At 33.4% G+C, this 19,579-nt stretch overlaps 1 protein-coding gene across 2 annotated transcripts in view; it reads left to right on the top strand.

Annotated features, from left to right (window-relative positions):
- The window catches only part of plx (PTB_TBC1D1_like and TBC domain-containing protein plx), a 77,830-nt gene that overhangs the window by 21,414 nt on the left and 36,837 nt on the right, over window positions 1-19,579 (top strand). The window contains exons 1-2 of one of the 2 annotated variants that reach the window (XM_088259047.1): window positions 9,407-9,615; window positions 18,507-18,697. In XM_088259047.1, coding sequence (XP_088115173.1) covers window positions 9,538-9,615; window positions 18,507-18,697 — 269 coding nt within the window. In that variant the 5' untranslated portion in view covers window positions 9,407-9,537. Of the gene's footprint in view, window positions 1-9,406; window positions 9,616-18,506; window positions 18,698-19,579 lie in introns of those variants that run through there. The other variant, XM_088259046.1, reaches the window with a different exon arrangement.

Genomic DNA, 19,579 nt, shown 5'->3' with positions numbered 1-19,579 from the left:
TGGCGACGGGATTTGTTAATTGTACATCTAGTGAAGACCTTAACAAAGAGATTGGTACATAATATTCATATAAAAACATATCAAAATTCTTTCATTTTTGCTTTCGAAATGAGGCAGGCGCAAAAGGTAAAAATACCCTTCCCGTCCTTAAGCATCATTCGATTGAACCGGTAGAAAACCTTTCCCGTGCTTAGGGCCTTTGTCCACTACACGGGATTTCACCGTCCGGCAGTCCGGTTTTGAAAAATGAAAGCGACTACGACAGTTTGGCGTGATCGAATTTACGCGCAACGTGTTCACGCACCGATCAAGAGCTCCGATCCGAAGAAAGATGGTCAAAACCACAAGCCAATCCCAGCCAATCGTCGTATTAAAACGCTAACTGACGTGCCGGACGGAAAAATTAAACGGGATTCCGGGGGTAGTGGACAAGCGCCTTTAGTGTGTTGGTAAAAACAAGTGTTTTATTTATAATTTAATTATTTCTTACAACAAAGTGAATGCCGAAACAATAAATAAAAAAATATTCTTTTTCTCTGTGTTATTCCTCTTTACTGAGGGTTGTGACCCTTGTGGAATCAATTTTTTATTTTACAAAAATATTTAATTTCTTAATAACATTAAATTCAGTTATTTTACGAATGGGTGAATGTGATCAGTCAAAATGAGGGAAGATTTGTGGGTTCGCGTGTATTACAGCACCGCAGGGTCGCTAAATGTGTCCCAAATGTCAAATTTCGAGTTCTGGATGGGTACTGTCCTGATATTGCTGGCTTGTGAGCTTGATCTCATCTACTTCCACATACTCCATCACATATTCCACGAGAGGCTGTGATTCCTGTAAAAGACGCGAGAAGATAGTGCCAGAGTACAATACAAGAGGCATTGAGAACATCTGACTAATATTTCTACAAACTTTATATAATATACTACTGTAAGTCCAATATTTCCACATACTCCATCATATATTCTACGAACGTCTGTAATTCCTTTACAAGGTGGAAGAAAATTGTGTCAGAGTACAATACAAGAGACATTGAGAACATCTGACTAATATTTCTACATACTCCATTTAATATTTTACGAAATATTGTTATTTCTATACAAAACGGAAGAAAATAGTGTCAGAGTGCAATACAAGAAGCATTGAGAACATCCTGTCCAATATACAACATACTATATTAAATATTCTACGAAATGTTGTTATTTCTACACAATACGGAAGAAAATAGTGTCGGAGTACAAGAGGCATTGAGAACATCGGGACAATATTTCTACATTCTCCATATAATATACTGCTGTAAATCATTTACAAGGTGGAAGAAAATTGTGTCAGAGAACAATACAAGAGGTATTGAGAACATCCTGTCCAATATTTCTACATACTCCATTTAATGTTCTACAATATTTTACGAAATATTGTTAATTCTATGCAATACGGAAGAAAATAGTGTCAGAGAACAATACAAGAGGTATTGAGAACATTCTGTCCAATATTTCTACATACTCCATTTAATATCCTACAATATTCTACGAAATATTGTTATTTCTATACAATACTGAAGAAAATAGTGTCACAGAACAATACAAGAGGAATTGAGAACTACTGACCAGTTATTGTCTAAAAACGTAAGTTTTTCAAATTCGACTACATAAAAATTGTGTGTTTTGTGACTAGCTGTAGAATCCCTCTTATCCGCTGATCCAACAGATCTCTAACTGTTTCTAACTGACTTTTTACTGACTATCTACTAAATTTAAGTTTTTACTAGATTTAAGCAAGTAAGGAATGAGTAGTCGAGCTTATACTAAGCTCCTTCAGAGACTTTAAGAGATTATACCGCAACAAAGCTGAACTTTTAATTTTAAAAAACATGTCATAATACTTGTTAAAATAATATATTGTTGTCAAGCAGATACTGAGTTTTGAAAAAAAATCGCCTGACATTTTTTTAATATCACGGTTCATCCACTAAGTATTTATTTAAATAAAAAAAATATCGCCCTAGGTACGACACGTAAAAATGCGCTCTATCCTCCATTTTAAGTTGGTACCCGTTTTTTAAAGTTTTTTTTAGTAAGTACGTAATTAATAGATTCAAGTATCTAAGATTTACTGGATTTTAGTTTTGTACTGACATTTTATGGAATTGCATTTTATATAGTAAAATACAAACTAAATAGTTTTTTTCCACATATATTTTATTTGACCAGTGACCAGGTATCGTCGTTAACGATATCATCACACTTCGGCTGTCCAAACTTAAAACACAGTAAGGGTCATTTTTTTGTAGTACGTTTTTTTTTCCATTTTTGGACTAAGTATATTCTACTGACTCCAAAAATGCAAAAAAAGTAAGGTACAGGAAAGGCGATTGAGGTGGTGTGGTCACATAGGACGTAGAAAATCTGAACATATTATGAACTAGGCAATTGCCATGGATCTTCCTCGAAAGACATACAGAGCATGGGTGGCCAACATTTTCAATAGCCGGGCCAGATTTTGGAAATGAGATTTCTTACGGACCGGGCCGTAAAACAACATTTATTTTTTATTCAAAGCAATCAAAATATTTACCAATATGTGAATATATATATATATATATATATATATATATATATATATATATATATATATATATATATATATATATATATATATATATATATATATATATATATATATATATATATATATATATATATATATATATATATATATATATATATATATATATATATATATATATATATATATATATATATATATATATATATATATATAAACATATTTATTACATACTTTTCAAACTTATTTGCATGTTTAGCCTCGTCTTACGGACCGGGCCGTAAAACAACATTTATTTTTTATTCAAAGCAATCAAAATATTTACCAATATGTGAATATATATATATATATATATATATATATATATATATATATATATATATATATATATATATATATATATATATATATATATATATATATATATATATATATATATATATATATATATATATATATATATATATATATATATATATATATATATATATATATATATATATATATATATATATATATATATATAACATATTTATTACATACTTTTCAAACTTATTTGCATGTTTAGCCTCGTCTTACGGACCGGGCCGTAAAACAACATTTATTTTTTATTCAAAGCAATCAAAATATTTACCAATATGTGAATATATATATATATATATATATATATATATATATATATATATATATATATATATATATATATATATATATATATATATATATATATATATATATATATATATATATATATATATATATATATATATATATATATATATATATATATATATATATATATATATATATATATATATATATATATATATATATATATATATATATATATATATATATATATATATATATATATATATATATATATATATATATATATATATATATATATATATATATAAACATATTTATTACATACTTTTCAAACTTATTTGCATGTTTAGCCTCGTAATGCCGTTTAATGTTATACTTTTTCAAGATAGAAATAGAATCATTGCATATCAGGCATGTTGCTTTTATTTTAAATTCCACGACAAAATAGTTTATAGTCCATCTGTCTTCAAAACTTCTCAGTTCTTCTGTTACTCTTCTCTTCTATAGTCCAACGTCTTTACTACTTGACACCATTATGGGTCTTGAAATTGTCAGGATTGTGAAATACTCCCATATATGGGTTATGATACGCACGATGGAATGTTCTTTTGGTGGTTTTGTGTACACTAAAGGAAAAAAAAGGATCCATGGCAATTGCCATGGATCTTCCTCGAAAGACATCTAGAGGAAGAAATAAAAATTGATGGATACTGCATAAATATAACATGATTCCAAGGCATGGCCTAGGTGACGTTGTCCAGGACAGAAGGACCTACAGCCTGAGGACGGGGAGAGCTGACCCCAGCAGTCTACAAAGCCGACAAATTGGGATGGAGCTAGGAAGAAGAAGACCAATGTTGGAGCGGTCAAATAAATTGACGCGACTACGTCACATCAGCCGACTGATCAATCACTGTTTCCAGCGATTAATTACTGCGCGAGTGATTTGATGACGTCGCAGGCGGTCAGCCAATCACGGCGTGCTCGCAGTTGACAGCCAATAGTATAATTAGAACACCACAATTCCGTTTGGCGCGAGCGCTTGGTTATTTCTGGTGACATTTGGACAGTCTGGGAGTATAACGATCCAAGTCAGATTATTTTTCGACATCTTAATCAAAGATGAAGAAGAATGTGGAAGTCTGGGCATTTACGGGACTGACGACCATCATAAAATTTCATCTCACCAATAGAAGTCTTTAGTGAGATTTCAGTGATTCAAGCACACAATATTTCGAAAGTCTCACAGACTAAAGAAGGTTTTTTTAAAGCAAAAACTCTTTCAATTGTATGTGAAGTCCGAATCCTGGATTATAATCATATACATGAGAAACGCCAGAAAATATCGTTTGAATTTTTATTATTTTTAGCTTATAATTTGACCAGTTAATTTATTCACAACTTTTTTGAGTGTGTCCAAATACTTGTTCACAAATGTGGATTTTGTTCAATTATAGGAGTTATTTAAAAAAAATGCATCTCAACATACATGAAATTCATATACGTTCTTCTTCCTGAAGTTATCCCAGCTTATTGTCCTTGTAGACTGCTGGGGTCAGCTCTCCTCGTCTTCAGGCTGTAGGTCCTTCTGTCCTGGACAACGTCACCTAGGCCATGCCTTCGTATCATGATATCTTTCTGGATCATCCATGAATTTTTTGGTCTTACTCTAGATAACTTTCCAGGAAGATCCATTGCACGAAATCCATTGTTGAGATGTCAAAAATTATATATCCATTGTTCAATAAAATTATTAAAGAAAATACTAAATTCGGAAGCTAAATACTAAATCTTCAGGTCTAAATTCTAAACTCATTTAGACCTGAAGATGGAAGCATAGCTTCCGAAACTTGTCGCTATAAATAAACTCAAGTGGTAAAAAAAACTCAAGTGTTTTCTTTAATAATTTCAACGTGATTTCTTGAATGTTTTTCGCTGACACTTTGTGGCACATTTTATAAACTTTATAAAATAAAACAACTTCGTTTTGACCACTTTTTATTGGTACACTTTATCCAACCGATTTCGACGAGAACCTTGCCATCATCAGGGTTTATGAAGGGTTTATGTATGTTGGAAAAAGTGTAACAATGAAAGTGGTTAAAACAAAGTTGTTTTATTTTCTAAAATTTCAAACATAAAATACATTATTTTGAGAAATAAAAAGACTTTGTTTTTTTTATCCACTCACATTTTTACTAACAACCAGCTAGTTTCGGCAACAACCTGTTGCCCTCTTCAGGGTTTAATTTATTAATAGGGTTTAATAAATTCTTTTTTTTTCTTTAAACCCTTATCCGCACCCCAATGGTGCATAGGGCACTGCGTTATATAAACGCAGTGTTATCATGATCTTTTACACATGAAGGAAAGGTGATCAGCCCTCCGCTTCAAGTATCAGTCCAGGGTAATATTGAATAAATATCACAGTGAAAAAATTACTTGTATTTATTTTACCTCCCTTGGGAATCGAACCCGGGACCTCTAGAACGGTAGCCGAGCGTGCTGACCATTACACTACGGAGGCTAAAATCTCAGAGTTTAATTGATTAAACCCTGAAGAGGGCAACAGGTTGTTTCCGAAACTATTTGGTTGTTAATAAAAATGTGAGTGGATCAAAAAACAAAGTCTTTTTATTTCTTAAAATAATATATCAACATATTCCACAAAGTTGATTTTTCAATATTAAAAAAATAAATAAAATACCCATTGTTCGTAATGATTGCTTTGTTTCTGTGATGACAGTATGAGAAACTTTACGTAACAGACTTGTCCCGTTATATTGATGGATATATGATTACGTCACAAGTCTCGCGTTTGTATATGGGGTTGAAATTTAAATGGAATTTCGCTTCGTCGACAGACTCTCGACTTGTGCTCTCGACAGTCCTCGCCGTCGACAGATCGGTGCCATTTCGGGCAGACGACGAGCCCGGCTCGTAGTTTGTGTCGCGGCGCGTGTTTCGACCGGACGTCGTCGCGTGTTATTGTTTGTACTGTGAGGCCTGACGAACACGTGTGTTATACTTAACTGACCTACATTGTAACCAGTTATATCGCCTATGTTTATAAAGTATGCATGTCGATTTAACGGTAATTTTGTGTAAATTTAAACAAAAATTCATATTCAGATTTTAAAATAGAATTTTGAATCAAAACAGTACTTTTTTTATCAATTTAGCTGTCTATTACATATATCGCTCACTCCTTTCAACAACGTCATTTATAAAAAGAAAATATTTTTCAGGAGATCGTTTTTAAAGATTAAGAATATAATACAATGTATTAAAAATAAATATCAAGCCACTTTTTGAAATTTTTACTGTGCAACAGATCTTTGTTTCTCCATTTGAAAAATATTTAGTATATTTAAAAAAATAATTAAACAATACATTTTCTTCAAAATGCAAAAACATCACTTTCTGCCCTGTAGCGGGTAAATATTAAGTTAAAAATATGCTGTTTTTGCTGAAGCGGAGGGCTGTTCACCTTTCTTTCATGTGTTAACTATCGAGATAACACTGCGTTTATATTATGTAGTACCCTATGCACCACCGGTACTTATATCGCTCACTGCTTTCAACAACGTCATATATCAAAAATCGTCAGTTTTTAGTGCATTTTTTCGGAATGCCCAGAAAATGTACTATATCCCAGCAAAAGAGGCATATTTTAAACTAAATATTTACCCGCCACAGGGCAGAAAGTGTTCTTTTCGCATTTTGAAGAAAAGGTATTGTTTAATTTTTTTTTTTGAATATACTAAATATTTTTCAAAAGGAAAAAAAACCTTCAGGTTTTACCTAAAAAAATCTGTTGCACAGTAAAAAGTTCAAAAGGTGACTTGATATTTATTTTTAATATATTTTATTATATTTTTAAACTTAAAAACGTTCTCCTGAAAAACCAAGTTTTTTGATTTATGACAATACTTGAAAGGAGTGAGCGATACATGGTTTTGCCACACAGAGATATGGCATTCCGACTGCATTCAGTCTACTTTCATCCTTCTTTCACCAACTCCGTGCTCTATTCATCAGGGTTGGTACCAGGACTCCGTTAAGCTTTCCCTGTAATTATTTAATTTAAAAACTCGGAAATCAATATCAAGTAAATGCTAGACACAGCGTGTAGTTCTTTCACCCCTGAATTCGAAGAATTTATAAAAATACACTTTTTGTATACGCAAAATTCTCGGAAGCTGTGTATTGTGTCGTCACATTCGAACAACGTATGTGACGGACGCAACATATAAATGATTATAATCCAGGATTCGGACCTCACATACAGATATAAGAGTTTCTGATCAATGAAAAGCTTTTTTTCATCTCACCAATAGATGTCTCTAGTGAAGTTCTAGTGATTCAAGAACAAGGTTTCAAAATTGGTTCATATAAGTATATAGAACTTCCAAGAATTTGAGTAGTGTGGCTGTCAATAATGGGTAGAATTGGTGAATGTTACGCGTGTGTAAAGTGATCACTTAAACCAGCCTATGACGGTCGTCAGCCCCGTAAATGCCCAGACTCCCATATTCTTCTTCATCTTTGATGAGATGTCAAAAAATAATATGAAAATAACTCCTGTAATTAGAGATTATCCAGATTTTGTGAACAAGTATTTTTACACACTCAAAATGTTGTAAAAATTATTTGATGTCTTAACAAAGACGAAGAATAAAATGGAATTCTAATGATTTACAGGGCTCTCGACCTGTGTAACACTGTGTACAAATTTTCACTTCTCAATTTAGATGAAAACGCATATGGAAGTCTGGGTATTGCCATGTTATAGGCTGTTGTCTGCCTCCGTAGTGTAATGGTCAGCACGCTTGGCTATCATACTGAAGGTCCCGGGTTCGATTCCCAGGAGGGGTGGGCAAATAAATATATTTTTGTCACTCTTATATTTATTCGATATTTACCCTGGACTGGTACCTGAAGCGGAGGGCTGATCAACTTTCCTTCGTGTGTTAACGTTCAAGATAACACTGCGTTTATATGATGCTGCATCATTGCACCATTGGGGTGTGGATAAGGGTTTGAAGAGAGAAGAAGGCTGGTTAAAGTGATCACTTTATACACGTGTAATATTCACCATTCTACGCATGATTGACTTATACGCAAACATGAGATATATATAATATTTTATATTTTTGGTAATTGTAATTACACTGGCAGTGCACAACGGAGTCCTGGTTCCAACTCTAATGTATGGAAGTGAAACATGGAGTTGGCAAAAGAAGGATGAAAGTAGACTGAATGCAGTCGAAATGCGATCTCTCAGAAGAATGTGCGACAAAACGATGTATGATAGATGTGCGAATAGTGGAATAAAGAAGGAATGCAAAGCTGAGATAAGCATTATCGATAAAATTAAGAAAGGTGTGTTGAGATGGTTTGGACATGTAGAACGAATGAGTGAGGATAGAACGGTAAAACAAATTTATGAGGTGAATGTTAGCGGGAAAAGAAGCAGAGGAAGACCGAGAAAAACATGGTACGATCAGGTACGCCAAATACTTGAATGTGGTCAGGTTAGGAGTCGTAACAATCGGCGGGTATGTATGAGGAGATGCATGAACGTGGAAGAGGCGAAGAATGTTTGCAACGTGGTGTGGCGCTCTATTCTCTCTGCCTACCCCTGCGGGGAAGCGGCGTGATGGTTAGTTAGATAGTTAGTAATTACAAGATACAGTATTGTGAAATGCAAAAGAATTTAAAATAAAGAAGAAAAAATGTCCCGTAATGTGTGATTTCGTAATATCACTCGCTTCTTTCAACAACGTCATATTATATAAAAAAAAACGTTAATTTTCAGTTGTGCATGTTTTCGGAATGCCCAGAAAATGTACTAAATCCCAGCAAAAGCGGCATATTTTTAACTTAATATTCAACCGCTACAGGGCAGAAAGTGTGTTTTTTGCATTTTGAAGAAAATGTTTTGATTAATTATTTTTTAAATATACTAAATATTTTTCAAATGGGGAAAAAACATTCAGGTTTTACCTAAAAAAATCTGCTGCACAGTAAAAAGTTCAATAAGTGACTTGGTATTTATTTTTAATACATTGTATTATATTTTTAAACCTTAAAAACGATCTCCTGAAAAATCAAGTTTTTTTTATATACGACGTTGCTAAAAAGAGCGAGCGATATTATTTTTAGTATAAGGTAAAAAAACAGTTTTGCGATGACTTTTTAACCAATTTTTACCATAAAAAGTGCTTAAAATGTTTAGTGGAGTGTGTTTAAAAAATAAATGAAAAATTTGACACTCAAAAACAAGAGTTTCGATATTTTATTAATTTTAATACTGGTGCGGTGTGTTTAATTAATTTTTAATATAAATTAAAATGTACAGTATACCTATTAATGAGTCGACGTTAGTTAGTTCATTATCGGATGCTTCGGGGCTCAAGCTTAAAAATAAGGTAAGTTTAAATGATAATTTTGGATAACTTACATCGCTCACTCCTTTCAAGAACGTCATAAATAAAAATCTTCAATTTTCAGTTGTGCATGTTTTCGGAATGCCCAGAAAATGTACTATATCCCAGCAAAAGAGGCATATTTTTTTAAATGCCTTTATATGATGCAGTACCCTATGCACCACCGGTACCTATATCGCTCACTCCTTTCAGCAACGTCATATATCAAAAATCGTAAATTTTCAGTTGTGCATGTTTTCGGAATGCCCAGAAAATGTACTATATCCCAGCAGAAGCGGCATATTTTTAACTTAATATTTACCCGCTACAGGGCCGAAAGGGTTGTTTTTGCATTTTGAAGAAAAGGTCGTGTTTAATTATTTTTTTAAATATACTAAATATTTTTCAAATGGAGAAAAAACCTTCAGGTTTTACCTAAAAAGATCTGTTTCACAGTAAAAAGTTCAATAAGTGGCTTGATATTTATTTTTAACACATTTTTTTTTTCAAACTTATAAAACGTTCTCCTGAAAAATCAAGTTTTTTGATTAATGACGTTCTTGAAAGGATTGAGCGATATGGCAACGCTATCGGAAAATATTTTTTTTATTATTATTTTTATTTATTTATTGAACGGCTTATGCCTTTAACATAATACATATATACAGTATCTAATATAAAAATACACTAATAGAGAAACAAAAAGTCTTAAACATAAAATAATAACAAAATAACAAATAGTAAGGACTGGTAAATACACGTCTCTTTCACACACTATAAATTACTTAAATCCTAGATAGATGAACTATATTTGTAGATACATAGTAACATATTTAAAAAATTTCAAGTCCCAAATATAGAATCCATTTATAAAAAAAACCGCAGTTTTTCAAATACTAAAGGGTGACAACTATTTAAATTTAATAAAGAATTTATTATCGAGATTCTCAAACGATTTTTCTACTCCAAAATGCAACACCAAGCAATTTCAGCAAAACTTCAAATATTTGGCAATCAAACATTTCAATAAACTCCCTAAAGAAATAAAAAAAATAGATGATATAAAAATCCTCAAGAAAAAAATTAAAGCTCCATACATTTAAATCTTTAAAAAAATATATTAAAAAAAAACTATTATATCTTTTATTATATAACATTAAACCACGAGTGTAAGTCCCTTTCCAAGCACAAGAGCACAGACTCTTTTATGGAGAGGCACAGCGAATCGAAATATAAAAGTTCTACATATGTATAAATGATTCAAATGTTATTATGTTATAAATAAAAATGTAAATATATTAAATGAATAAAAAAAAAAAAAAACTAAACATTCGTCAGGCTGACTACGCAATTGAAAATGTGAAATTTATCAAAAGTATTTATTAAAAATAGTAACCGATTACATGGTTTGGTTTATTCGGAATGTATGTGAGACATTTAACAATAATGTTATAGATATAAAAATTCTTAGGAAAAAATTAATGCCTATTACATATAACATATATTTGTCCGCCTCCGTAGTGTAATGGTCAGCATGCTCGCCTACCGTTCTGGAGGTCCCGGGTTCGATTCCCAGGGGGGTTTAATAAATATAAGTGATTTTTTCACTCTAATATTTATTCAATATTACACTGGACTGGTACCTGAAGTGGAGGGCTGATCACCTTTCCTTCATGTGTAAACGATCGAGATAACACTGCGTTTATATGACGCAGTGCCCTATGCACCATTGGGGTGTGTTAAAGGTTTTTTAATTACACATAAATCTTGAAAAATATATAAAAAAGACTTATGTACCATTGATCATATAAAATATTAAACCTTGAGTGTAAGTCCCTCTACAAGCACAAGAGCTCAGTCTCTTTTTTGGAGAGATACAGCAAATCTAAAACTATAAGTTTGCCATATGTATAAATGTTTAGAAATTGTATTATGTTGTACTTAAAAATGTAACCATATTAAATAAGTAAATAAATAACAAAATTTAAATAATAGCAGTGTATAACCACTCACCGAGATTTTTATGTCTACCGGTTTCAAGACGTACCCGTCTCTTCGTCAGGATAATCACTACCACAGCATGCAAACAATACCACCCTTCACCACCATAGCACCATTTACACACTTAAAACTATACAAAATGTTTAATACATACGATGTCGACCCGAAGACCAACATGCACTAAAGATTCCAGCACAAACATGCGTTACGAGCCGATGTTAAACGTTTTGAACACACTCAAAATGTTGTGGTTATTATATATTATTTTACTATATTCTTAGTGTTGTCCGCCTCCGTAGTGTAATGGTCAGCACGCTCGGCTACCGTTCTGGAGGTTCCGGGTTCGATTCCCAAGGGGGGTAAAATAAATATTAGTGATTTTTTCACTGTAATATTTATTCAAAATTACCATGGACTGGTACCTGAAGCGGAGGGCTGATCACCTTTCCTTCATGTGTAAATGATCAAGATAACACTGCGTTAATATGACACAGTGCCCTATGCACCATTGGGGTGCGGATAAGGGCTTTGTTATTATATTCTAAGTGGGATGAATTTAAATGTATATATTTGTCGTTCGGCTACGATTCTCTACAAGGCTGGAGATCCCGGGTTCAACTCCCAGAGAAGTCAAAAGATATATAATATCAGTAATTTTTCACCGAAATATTTATTTAAATAACCCTTAACTTCCAAATCAATTTGAGGTCAGGTAATTTGAAAAATAATTGCCATATGGATAATGCACAAAATGGTGAATATTATATAAGGGATAATGAGTTACATTTAAGTGGGGTTGCATAAGCCGTAGCTAAATTTCAGAGTCATATTCATAATTTTTCAAGAGAAATGTGGACACACTGTTATTGTGGAAACGTCTTTATCGTCTTTAAAAATAATATTACAAGCGAAATTTGAAAAAAATGTCTAACGAGGTACTAAAATAAACTTACAGTGTTTTCTTATTACAATGTACGAGTGTATATATGTATCGCCTACTTTCAAAATCCGCCAGATCCAATTTCATAAGATTTAAAAAATAAATACTCTATCGGAATGCCAATTGTGGGTTTTATTGTTTAAAATAATTATATACTTGAAAACCCTTCTAAAAAATAATTCAAAACAGCGTTATATTTCAAATTTTGCTAGATTCATGGAACTTGCCTTCTGACCCATATCGGCCAATCAGAGAGCGGGGATAGGTCAAAAATTAAGATGACGTCATTATCGATTTGTGTTTTGTGTTTTTTTTTTAAATACTTAATAATTTTCTTTAATAATGGGAAATTTTCTATTTCATAATATTTTATTTAAAGATATTTTTTCATAGTTCTTATGTTTTAATAAAAATAAAAAGTATGTTGATAAATAATATAAATATGAAAAAAATATATTGTTCAGGCTACCTACAAACGGGACGTCTCGTTCAACACAGGCGTATGGTCACTTTATACATAAGTCACATATCGCTCACTCCTTTCAAGAACGTCATCAATCAAAAAACTTGATTTTTCAGGAGAACGTTTTGAAAGTTTAAAAATATAACACAATGTATTAAAAATAGATATCAAGCCACTTATTGAACTTTTTACTGTGCAACAGATCTTCTTAGGTAAAACCTGAAGGTTTTTTTTTATCCATTTGAAAAAAAAAATATATTTAAAAAAATAATTAAATAATACATTATCTTCAAAATACTAAAACAAAATTTTCTGCCCTGTAGCGGGTAAATATTAGGTTAAAAATATACTCTTTTGCTGGGATATAGTACATTTTCTGGGCATTCCAAAAACACGTACAACTGAAAATCGACGATATTTTTATTCATGACGTTCTTGAAAGGACTGAGCGAAATGTTACCAGGGGAATTTTACATTTTTTGGGAAATCGACTTACATGGATCTGGCGGATTTTGAAAGTAGGCGACACATATCTATGGCAGATGTATACGTCTTATTACTATGTGTACATCTATGTAGGTGTAGGTCTATACCTATGTGTCTGGGCAGCAGGTGCTGTTGGCAAAAATAAGTGGAATCCGGCCAAGACTCGGCCATACAGTGCGAATGTATATTATAATATCAAGTATTGACAACGTTCGTTTGAAAATGCCATAACTAGGCGAAACAATAGATTTTTAGATTTCTAATAAATTAATATGAAAAATCACAAGACTATCGGTAAAATTCTTATTGAAATCTGTAGAGAACTAAGGGAGATGTGAAGATTTAAACTTTACATATTTTAATAAAACGAAAAACGTGCGTTTGCATACGTCATCAAATTTCCGTCATCAAACGTTTTATGACGTCATATGGTTTATTGTCAATGGTTTTTAGAGCTTAAACAGTAGTATACTCAGTTCACAGAAGATGTTTATAATTTACCACATTTTTTGTTATTATTATTTATACTTTTTTTTTTTAACCCTTATCCGCACCCCAATGGTGCATAGGGCACTGCGTCATATAAACGTAGTGTTATCTTGATCGTTATCTTGATCGTTTACACATGAGGGAAAGGTGATCAGCCCTCCGCTTCAAGTACCAGTCCAGGGTAATATTGAATAAATATTACAGTGAAAAAATCACTCATATTTATTCTTACCCCCCCTGGGAATCGAACCCGGGTCCTCCAGAACGGTAGCCGAGCGTGCTGACCATTACACTACGGAGGCGGACTTTTTTATTTATTTATTATTTATTTTTTATTTATTTTATTTTTTTATTTATACTTTAATTAAATTAATTATTTAAAAAAAATTGAATCAAAATAACTGTGAACAGAATGTAGTGTGGATTGTTTGTTTACCACTATACCGCCATTTGTGTTATACGAATATGATGGGAGGGGGGGGGGAGGGTGGACCATAGACATCAACAAATAGAGCCGCCAACAATTTAGCAATGTTACCAATATTAAAATAAGTCCATCGTTTCTGTGACGTCTTTCATTACCAACTTACGCAAACAACGTATTTACGAAGGCGAATTTTCCACAAGAAAATGATGAATGAAAATATTGATTATATCGGCTGTTATAAACACTTCACGAGTCTAATACAATCCTTTACAGTTGAGTATGTTAAATTAGATATTCCTCCCGTCTGAAAATGATCCATTGACAGCACTGTCGTATCAAGGCTCGCAGACGCATTGGCTGACGGAGCGCTTATTGTCCGAGTGTCGCCGAGGAGTCAATTTTTATTGTTGACATGTCAATTGGCGCAATTCGACGCTTCTTCGTTAACGCGCGCCTCGAATTCAATCAATTTCAATCAGTCAAAACAAAAATACAATTTGCGTCACCGTCCGTCAGTCGGGAAACGATATTGTACATTGAACAATAGTAAAAAAGGCGAATAAATCAATTCAGTTTTGTATTTTGACATCTCGACACAGATGAAGAAGTTTTTTAATTTAATTCAAGTGGGGTAGAATTGGTAAATGTTACACGTGTGTAAAGTGATATCTTAAACCAGCCTATGACTGTCGTCAGCCGCGTAAATGCCCAGACTTCCATATTCTTCTTCGTCTTTGATGAGATGTCAAAAAATAATACAAAAATAAATGGTCAGTCTAACCATACTTGGATTTGCCATACTGAGAGATGGCATTCCGACTAAAAAATTCGACGGTAAAACAAATTTACGAGGCGAATGTTATTGGAAAAAGGAGCAGAGGAAAACCTAGAAAAACTTGGCACCATCAAGTATGCCAAATACTTGAAAGTGGTCAGGTTAGGAGTCGAAACAATCGGAGGGTAGGTATGTATGAGGAGATGCATGAACGTGGAAGAGGCGAAGAATGTTTGCAAGGACAGAGTGGTGTGGCGTTCTATTCTCTCTGCCTACACCTGCGGGGGAGCGGCGTGGTGGTTAGTTAGTTAGTTAGTTAGTTAGAGAGATAGCATTCCGACTGCAATCTGTCTACTTTCATCTTGCATTAAGACTTAGTAGTTTGGTGCTATTAAGAACTGTATTAGTTCAATATGTTCTTGGTTTCCACCCTTTGCGTTAGGGTTGGGACAGATTAATCGAGTTGCAGTCGATTATACCTTTCCTTAATCGATTAATGATCGAACATGGTTAAGACTATTACAAAAGAAGCCCCATTATATAAACGCAATGAAGCTGTCAGTAGACGCAAATTTATGTATTATTCCAAGAAAATACATATAAATCCAATCACCTTGCACTCCCACTGCCGCTCTGCCCATATAAGAATCAATCAAAGAGGTTAGATACCAGAGAAGACTTCTGCATAAGTCAGATATACTCGTATAATATTCGCGATTAGTAATTTCCATTCACTCTTCTGTCCTGACATACACTCCTCGCCTCCTTCACATCCATACATCTAGTCGTACATGCCCTCCGATTACGCAGACTTTTGACACCGCCAGATTTTAGGTTCTGATTGATCTGATCGTGCCAAGTCTTTTTCGGTCGTCCGCGTTCTGTTTTCCCTCTCACATTCGCCACATATATTTTCTTAGTCATTCTCTCGCCATCCATTCGCTCCACATGTCCATACCACCGCAAAGAACTCTTCCTAATCTTTTCAATTATTAAATTATTTCGAGAAATAAAAATACTTTGTATTCTGATCCACTCACATTTTTATTTTACCAACTAGTTTCGGCAACAACCTGTTGCCCTCTTCAGGGTTACATTTATAACTAAGTTATAAATGTAACCCTGAAGAGGGCAACAGGTTGTTGCCGAAACTAGTTGGTAAAATAAAAATGTGAGTGGATCAGAATACAAAGTATTTTTATTTCACGAAATAATTTATCAAGATGATCCACAAAGTTAATGCTTTCAATATTCAAAACATTTTCAATTATTCCTCGTTCAGCCTTACATTCCTTTCTTATATCGTCGTTTTTAATTCTGTCATACAATGATTTTCTACACATTCGTCTGAGGGAGCGCATTTCAACAGCGTACACTCTGCTTGTGGCATTCCATCTTCTCTGCCTACCCCTGCGGGGAAACGGCGTGATGGTAGTAGTAGCAGTAGTAGTAATTTTCATTACTCATTTTGAGACATGGGATTAAGGTTAACAAGACTACGAAACAAATAAGATAACTCGGACGTCTAATTTGATTTTAAAACGTCCAATTTGAATTAGAGACTTTAAAATTGGTTTGTAATGCGTCTCATTTGATTTATTAAATCATCCAATTTAATTTAGATAACGTTCAATTAGACATATAAGGCATCCATTCAATATCGTAAACATATTTTTTTTTAAAGCGAAATATTAGTGTTTTCATTATTCACACAAATAGTTAAATTTTTTACTATTTCTGTGAGCCTAAGCGGCTCATTATTAGAAATAGGTATCAAATTGTGGTAGAGTGGATTCGAACCGAGAAACTCTGACTTAAGAGTCCGAGACACTAACCACGGGACCACAACTCGACACAATATCATTTGCTAAACATCCGAGTGATTTGTAAGGTGTTCAATTTGACTTTTAAATCGTCTTATTTGATTTGTAAGGTGTTCAATTTGATTTTTAAATCGTCCTATTTGATTTGTAAGGTGTTCAATTTGACTTTTTAATCGTCCTATTCGATTTGTAAGGTGTTCAATTTGATTTTTAAATCGTCCTATTTGATTTGTAAGGTGTTCAATTTGACTTTTTAATCGTCCTATTCGATTTGTAAGGTGTTCAATTTGACTTTTTAATCGTCCTATTCGATTTGTAAGGTGTTCAATTTGACTTTTTAATCGTCCTATTCGATTTGTAAGGTGTTAAATTTGACTTTTAAATCGTCTTATTTGATTTGTAAGGTGTTCAATTTGATTTTTAAATCGTCCTATTTGATTTGTAAGGTGTTAAATTTGACTTTTTAATCGTCCTATTCGATTTGTAAGGTGTTCAATTTGATTTTTAAATCGTCCTATTTGATTTGTAAGGTGTTCAATTTGATTTTTAAATCGTCCTATTTGATTTGTAAGGTGTTCAATTTGACTTTTTAATCGTCCTATTCGATTTGTAAGGTGTTCAATTTGACTTTTAAATCGTCTTATTTGATTTGTAAGGTGTTCAATTTTACTTTTAAAACGTCCTATTTGATTTGTAGGGTGTTCAAATTGACTTTTAAAACGTCCCCTTTGATTTGTTAGGTGTTTAATTTGATTTGATAATCGACCAATTTGATTAATTAGACGTCTAATGCGTCTTGTAAAACGTCCAATTTGGTTTTATAATGGTCCAAATTGATATATAGGCGTCCAATTTGGTTTGTAAGACGTCCTGTTTAATTTGGAAGGCAGCCAATATGATATGACAATAGTCCAATTTGATTTGTAAGGCATCTAATTTCGTTTATTAAACGTCCATTTTTGTTTATAAAACGACTAATTTGGTTCGTAAATCGTTCAATTTGATTAAGTAAACGTCTGATTAGATTTATACAACGTTTAATTTGATTTGTAAAGTATCCAATTTGATTTACTAAACTTCCACTTTTCTTTGAAATTTGTCTATTTTATTTGGTTTTTAAAAAGTCTATTGTCTTTTGTAAAAAGTCCTATTTTTTTTCTAAATGTTCAATTTATTTTCGTGTCGTCTAATTCGATTTATAAGGCGTCCAATTTGATCATAAAACGTCCAATTTGATTTAGTAAACGTCTGATTAGATTTATATAACGTTTAATTTGATTTGTAAAGTATGCAATTTGATTTGCTCAAAGTCCAATTTGCTTTGAAATTCCTCTATTTTATTTGGTTTGTAAAACGTCTAATTTCTATTGTCAAAAGTCATAATTTTTTTCTAAATGTCCAATTGATTTTTGTGTCGTCCAATTCGATTTATAAGGCGTCCAATTTAATTTGTTAAACGTCCAATTTGACGTGAAAACTTCTCTCCGCAGGTGAGCGAGTTGTTCGGGCAGATGAAGGAGCTGTCCCGCAGCGGCAGCCTGCAGGGGCTCAACCGCTCGGGGCCCCCTTCCCCGACACCCTCGCGCGCCAACCGCGCCCCCGTCTGCTCCAACAGGGGCTACCAGAGCGCCAGGCCTGCGCCGCAGGCACCCGACGCCAGGAATGGAGACCCCACCGCGAGGTTCGTCCATAGCTAACTTTTAAGCAACTAACTAACTAACCATCTTAACAAATGATAACATTTTGTTAATAAATGGGAAAATTCTCTATTCCATAATATTTTATCTAAACTAACTAATCAGCCATCACGCCGCACAGACGGCCGGCGGCCTAAGAAGAGCGGTCAATGGGAAATCGGAAAGCAGAAATGCTGACTAACTAACTAACTAACTAACCATCACGCCGCTTCCCCGCAGGGGTAGGCAGAGAGAATAGAGCGCCACACCACTCTGTCCTTGCAGACATTCTTCGCCTCTTCCACGTTCATGCATCTCCTCATACATACCCGCCGATTGTTACGACTCCTAACCTGACCACTTTCAAGTATTTGGCATACCTGATCGTGCCATGTTTTTCTCGGTCTTCCTCTGCTTCTTTTCCCACTAACGTTCGCCTCATAAATTTGTTTTACCGTTCTTTCGTCACTCATTCGTTCCACATGTCCAAACCATCTCAACACACCTTTCTTAATTTTATCGATAATGCTTATCTCAGCTTTGCATTCCTTCCTTATTTCACTATTCGCACATCTATCATACATCGTTTTGTCGCGCATTCTTCTGAGAGATCGCATTTCGACTGCATTCAGTCTACTTTCATCCTTCTTTTGCCAACTCCATGTTTCACTTCCATACATTAGAGTTGGAACCAGGACTCCGTTGTGCACTGCCAGTTTAGCTTCTGATAATTGATGATTTTTGATATATGACGTTGTTGAAAGGAGTGAGCGATATGATATATCCTGTTTTTATAAGGGCACTGCTGAGTGTGATGCACCTCGCGTATAGTCAAAGGACATGTTTTATTTAAACAATAAATTTAACAATAAAATCAAACTAGGAAT

Source organism: Brachycentrus maculatus, unplaced genomic scaffold (assembly GCF_059751285.1).
Source record: "Brachycentrus maculatus isolate JH-2025_06_01 unplaced genomic scaffold, ASM5975128v1 h1tg000108l, whole genome shotgun sequence".
Classification (NCBI taxonomy): domain Eukaryota; kingdom Metazoa; phylum Arthropoda; class Insecta; order Trichoptera; family Brachycentridae; genus Brachycentrus; species Brachycentrus maculatus.
The sequence above is the reverse complement of the archived record's forward strand: the minus strand, read 5'-3'. Positions and strand labels throughout refer to the sequence as shown.